The sequence below is a fragment of the Loxodonta africana genome, chromosome 7 (assembly GCF_030014295.1).
Source record: "Loxodonta africana isolate mLoxAfr1 chromosome 7, mLoxAfr1.hap2, whole genome shotgun sequence".
NCBI lineage: Eukaryota > Metazoa > Chordata > Mammalia > Proboscidea > Elephantidae > Loxodonta > Loxodonta africana.
This window is the reverse complement of record NC_087348.1, coordinates 130,247,313-130,253,649: the sequence shown is the minus strand read 5'-3', so window position 1 is coordinate 130,253,649 and position 6,337 is coordinate 130,247,313. Positions and strand designations below refer to the sequence as shown.

At 49.1% G+C, this 6,337-nt stretch overlaps 1 protein-coding gene across 1 annotated transcript; it reads right to left on the bottom strand.

The window, feature by feature from the left end:
* Positions 1-3,771: 3,771 nt before the first annotated feature.
* On the bottom strand, positions 3,772-4,590 carry C7H11orf87 (chromosome 7 C11orf87 homolog). Its single transcript, XM_064289279.1, has one exon. The coding sequence runs from the start codon at positions 4,588-4,590 to the stop codon at positions 3,997-3,999; it is 594 nt and encodes a 197-aa protein (XP_064145349.1). The 3' UTR covers positions 3,772-3,996.
* Positions 4,591-6,337: the final 1,747 nt, after the last annotated feature.

Below are 6,337 nucleotides of genomic sequence, written 5' to 3'. Positions count from 1 at the left end.
TCTTCTGGATATTTTTGCTTTCTATCTAGATATTTGGACCACATAGACATGGTCATAACTCCAATATCATTGCTACATTTGAGTCATTAACCTAGAAAAGGAAGCTTATCTAATTACCAATTCCTTGAGCCAACCAGGACTCTCTCCTTTTATTAAGTAAAGAGAAAGTCATTCAGATTTGACCCCAGAAAAATAAGTGCATGCATATACCTGACTTCTCAGTATCCTCTCTGGATAAGAGGATGGAACAACTATTTGGTTTCCATCTCATTCTTGTAATTGCAGAAAAGAGAATACAAAAAGTCAATTGTAAATTTGTACAAAATGTATACATATACAAATACACATCTATGGGCGTATATAAATTCTAAAGATTATATCCATCTACATCTCTAAGATTCAGAGTCCTATACAGTTGACATAATGGCATTCTTTCTCCAACTTTCTCATTTTTAAAAACAATAGGAGTCAAGCATGCCACCTTACTAATACCGAGTGGCAAGTGCAGAAGTTGATCTGTAGCTATAGGGATTGGAAGCAATTAGTCTGACGGGACATCGATGGGTAAAATCCTTAAAGTAAATTTATCTATTTCCAGATGGCCTTTTGTTTCATATAAATGAAAACCAAAATGCCCCGTTGGTAGTATCCCAAACTCTTGAGACTGTCAGTTGAGCTCTACAAGAAGCAGTGCTTTAAATGTGGTCTGTGCAAATTGCTTGGATATGTGCTTACTGCAAAAATTTTGTATGGGGACTGGCATTACTAGAATTTCATGTAATTTTCTATCTCATAAAAAAAGACCTCAAGTGACACCACCAGAAGCTTAGGGTCCTGGGTAAACTTAACTCAGCATGAAATTTCATTCGAAAACCACACCGTCTTTATATGAAAGCACTATTAAAAATATTAAACCATAGTCAATTAATGGAGATAGGCATACACATTTAGAGGTGTACAATAAAAGCGTACTACAGATGTGTGCCCATGTTTAGAAGTAGCAAGATTTTTTTTTTTACAATATACATAATGCTTTTATTTGTCCTGCTCCTATTCCTTTGGGAAAAAAATGATACAATTTCATAATTACCCCCCCCCCCAGAGTTTGCAGGCTGCTCCTTGGAAGGAGATTATTATTGCATGCCTTGAATGCACTATGATTCATAAGGCAAGAACGTATGAGTAGCTTCAGCACCAAGGAAATGGAATCATCATCCAGCGCTGCTGACAACAGAACATCTTATTGCTTTCATAAAACGGGAAATTATTCACTGTAAAAAGTACACCAAATAAAGGGAAGAACGTAACATCCACGCACTCAGTGGAGCTCCTTGAAAATGAGGACGCTCCCTGATTCACTTCAAATTTCAAGTCTAAAAGGCATTCTGTAATAAGATTAAAGAGCTACAGCTGGATCGGGGGAGCTACAGGAATTAATGAACTTTCCTTTTCAGAGTGCCTTAGTCATTCTGATGTACCATGTAGAGCTCTGATACACTAAAGGATTCCCTAGTGGCCTGAGGGAGTTAACGCACTCTTTTCCCTATTAAGTAGGAAGTGACTAAGGCACTGGAAAGAATCTGGTTCATTGTTTAATATATTGTACCCGAGATTATACCTGGTCTTCCTAATGTTACAACAGGGTATGCTTAAATGATGATTCTCTGTGCTTCAGGAAATAACTTGGGTGAAAATCCAATGGATGATTAAAATTAAGCTTATTAAAGTATTTTATAAAAGATTCTGACTACACTTGGGCAATTTAGTAGATGATCTAAAATCCCAGAGGTAATATTTCTCTGGATAAGTGCACATATGCCTGAAACCAAGACAGAACGTCCAGAACAATTAGTTCTTGGGAGAGGGATGTACTTGGGGCACTGTTGCCTCACACTTTGCAGGTTAGTAGGCACTCTTTTGGTTGAGCTTTTTGTAGACATTTCTCATCCATACATTTTCCGGGATTTTGACTAGCTCTCTAAGAATTGGTTTCCCAAAGGAAGGGCTGCCACTGCATATAATTAAGACTATCATATGCTTCTGTCCCCTTCCATTATCAATCCAATGGAAAGAAAGTGGTAAATCACCATAGATGTACTCCATTTCTAACATAGAGGGCCTTATCCAGCATCAGGAGAGAGAACAAAATATTCTTCTTTTCCCATTTTCCCTCAATATCATGTATTCAGTGAAGTTAGCTGAGCCAGCCTCACAAAGAGAAAGCAACCCCCTCCCCTGATGCATCACCAAGGCAGACACAGATGTCTAACTAAACAAGCTGCAAACATCTCCTACAGGCAGTTACTGGATTTAATTTCTCTTGAAATTTGCACGTCCTGTCATCCAAATTGCCCAACATCCCCACCAGTCTCACCCCCAAACACACACAGTACAAGCAAGCACACACACCACTGCCTCCAGGTGGTAAATGCATGCAGGGATACTACAGGCACTGTTTAAATATTAACCATGTTTTAATAGATGGCATTCCTGCACATCCATTTTTTGTTTTCTGTTGTGGTGTTTCTGTAATTTGCAAGAGAAAACATGTGTATCATCTTTTTGTAACAGTCTACTACAGGATAAGGTACAAAACAACACTTCTGGACACAGCAGAAGCCGTATCTGCCCCACCGAGTTCCTCATCCAGTGGCAGCCATTATATCATCAGCTGGAAATTACGAACAAGAATATACACTTTGGAGGACATAGTACAGAACTGTAGTTTGATTCAGTATTTGGTACCAACAGAATAAATATATAACAAAGGTATACTTGTTCTAAAAATAAAGCAGAAACATCCTGGTTGGTTAGATACTGCACTTCCAGTACTGCACATCACCTAATTTTTTTTTTTTTTACAAAAAAGGTAACTTATACGATGTTTAATAAGAAAATCAATAGTACACACAAAGCTAGTTGTAGAAAACGAAGAAACTAACCCAAAGCTGTAATAGTCATTTTCCAAAACAGCCCCTCCTCCATCTGCACAACCAGAGGCAGTAACCAGAAAGGTGAGGCAATTGCAGCACCAGACCTGGCTGGACAGCTCCCGGAACCGCTGGGAATCCTGAAAACGCCACAAGTCAGAGGTGTACAGGTGCGGGTGGGGCAGGGAGTGAAAGCAGATTCGTTGTTTTGTTTTTAACTTATTTAATAATTTTAATGTACTTAGGCTCGGCCAGCGAGGGACATTTCTAAAAGTAAATTAAAATGTCCTGTCCTGGAAAAGTGAATGTTAAACCAAGGGGTGAGAACAGGGCTGACTGGAGAGGGGTAACTGTCACAAATGTCTCCTTTTCCAGGTTCACAAAGGGACTGAAATATCTACCTTTAAGCTAGTCTCTTTATATTTGTTTCTCCGGGTTGCAGAACCGTCTCTGTGGCCTCTTGCTGTCCTGGTGCTTAATGTAGACGTTTCCTTTACGTTACTGCCTGAGCCCTGCTGGGGGTGGGAATGGGTAGGAGAAGAAAGCTAAAGAAAAGTGAAAGCTTAGGGGGCAGAGGGGAGGGAAGTTAACCGAACCTTAACTTGATAGCTATTTACAACACCACTGGGCCCCCTCCCCTCCCCTCCCTTTGTTCCCTGGGATCAATACCTTTTACATATTTGGTAGCTTGTGCGGTTTCTCCTCCTTATTGTGGGGGGCAGGGTGGAGAGGGAAGACATATCCTTCATTGACAATGAGAAATTACGTGATTTGTCATGCGTTTGGATTGTGTTATTAGTATTATAATATTACTATCAATATTAATAAAGTATTATTATCAGCGTTCTTTCTTCTTCTGAGACTTTCCTCACCCAATATTTACAAATACCGCACAGTGCCTCGGCGGAGGAGAAACCGGGGGTAGGGGGATCACGGGAAAGAAGAAAGAGTAAAAAGGGGCCAGAGGAAAATGGAAACGGAAGAGAGGAAGGAGGAAGGAGGGAAAAACAGCAAAGACAACAGAAGAGCTAGAAAGGAGAAAGGGGAGAGGAGAGGAGCCAGACAATCAGGACAGTACCACCGTTTGCAAAAGGCCCTCTCCAGCTGTGTCCAAACAGGAGGGGGCTGCATGTACTCCTTGTGGGCTGGGGGCTGGTTGTGGAGGAGGAGGAGGAGGAGGACAGGGACCCGGGCACTGGATGCCGGGGGACGAGGAGGAGGAGGAGACGTTGGCGGGGGCACAGAAGGCAGAGTCCCGGGGCTGCCTATCCAGCCGTGTTTCTTTTCCATGGGTTGGGGCCTGGCTGCCTGCCTGGGGCAGCCCTCCGCCACCTCGGCTGCGGCTGCCGCCGCAGTGATCCCGCTCGTATTCCTCCTGAGCCCTCTGCATCTTCCTCTTCTTCATCCTACGCTTGTGGATGTGGAAGGTGGAGAGCGACAACACGATGAGGCAGAAGATGAGGGTGACCAGGACAATCAGCACCAGCGTGGAAGAGAAGGACTGGAAGAGCTGCTGTCCCACCTGCGTTATGCAGGTGCTGCCGCCGCCGCCCGGGCCGCGGGCACTGGAGTTGCCGCTGGCGTTGGGGGAAGCAAAGGTCCTGTTGAGGAGACACGGCGGCAGAGCCAGCCTCAGCTCCTTGGGCGCCCTGGCACTCATCGGCGCTGGGCTGGGAGGGGCCGAGCCCACTAGGCTTCCCCTCTTGAGCACACGGTTACTACCAGCCAAGAAGAGGACGGAGCCCACGCCACCCAGAACTACTCCCTGGCACCGGCGGAGGTGCGCGCGCGAGCAAAGGACTTGGGCAGCAACTGCGGGCGAGCAAGCCGGCCAGCGAGCGGCGCCTGGGAGATCTTCTCCGGCCCCGCCTCAAACGCGTCTCCGCGCGCCCTTTTCCTTCGCCAAGGCACCAGGCTGCAAAGAGAACAGGTTTAATTAGGATCCCAGGCACTGCTCAGGGGAGTGCGGCGGTCAGGAATGATCAGGGGCCACTGCAAAGCGGCCCTCTGGGCACAATGCCTCCGAAGGGTGCTTCCGGCGTCTCCGCAGCCCGCCGGCCCGCCAGGGGCCACGCAGCAGAGCTACCAGCTGCCTGCACGCGCCACTCGCGGGAAGGGGGTCTACGCCGGCACCGCGGAGGATTAGATTACTCAGCAGATAAGGCACCCTCCCTGGGTCATCTGCAACTTTCTAATTGCAACAGACACGCCACCAGCCTCGAATGCAATCCCCACTTCCCGGAGTGCCGGCTCTCGTCTTTCCTGCACCCTCTCCGCGGAAGTATCCTCCTGGATCCTACTCTTCCCCAGCACCCACCCCCAGCTGCCGGGCGGGCCCCGGGTACGCAGTCCTCCTCTCCCTTCCTTTTCCTCTCCCTCCCTCTCCCGCCCCGGACGGCGTCAGATCCCTGAGGTTCCATTCTCAAGGGGGTACCCCTGGCACCACGTCCCACTCCTTCTCTGTCCACGGCCGCAGCGGACGCTCAGGATCGTGCCCCATCCTTTCTCCTAGCGCACCACCCCCCACCAAATAAAAAGCAGCTGAAACACCTTTCTCAGCTGAAGCACATCCCCGCAGACGCCGCCTCCTTACCATCTCCATTTCCCCCACTTGACCGTATCCTGCTTATTTCCAGAAGAGCTAGAAATGGAAGGTGGAGGGTTCCCTCCTGTAAAGTTGGGGAACGGACCTCCTCTCCGGCCTTCCAAGTCCAAGGGCCCCCAAGGCTCTTCCCAGGGACTAGAGCCAAGCAGACCCGCGCGCGCGCAGCAGAACCTTCTTGCCGCTCCCAAGAGGCAGCTGCAAACTGTTGCACTGCGGAGCAGCGAGGTGGCGCGCAAACCTCCGCCGGGGCCGGAGCGGGGGTCCGGGCGGGGGCCGAAGCAATAGCCAGGAGTGCCTGCGCAGGCCGCCGAGATTGTCCGCCTCCCTCGCGCAGGGCCGCCCCGTAGCCCAGCGCCCCGGAACCTTTAACCCCGCCGCATCTCTTACCTGGGGCCTCCAGCTGGCTGCAGGGAGCTAGCCCCCGCCGCGCGGCTGCAGTGGCGGCTGCAGAAGGCGCGGAGTGAAGGGGCTAGAGACCGAGCCGCGCTGCCGCTACTGCCGCTACCGCCGCTGCTTCAGGGATCTCAGCTCACAGCCTATTGCCAGAGAGGCCGGTGACGTCAGGCTGCCACCGCCAGGGCTCCAAGCCACCTCTCAGGGCCCCACTCCACCCTTACACCCCAACACCTTGTCCTGGAAGAGCGAGGCCCTTGCCACACGCGTTCCCAGTTCCCTGCTTAGGGGCTACCAGGAGCAGCCCCCTACCTCCGTCTGGTGAGCAACCCACCTTCACACTCCCAAGCCTAGGAAAGACTGAAGCTTCATTCCTCCAGCTGTTTGATTCCTCACCCTGGACCCTTTC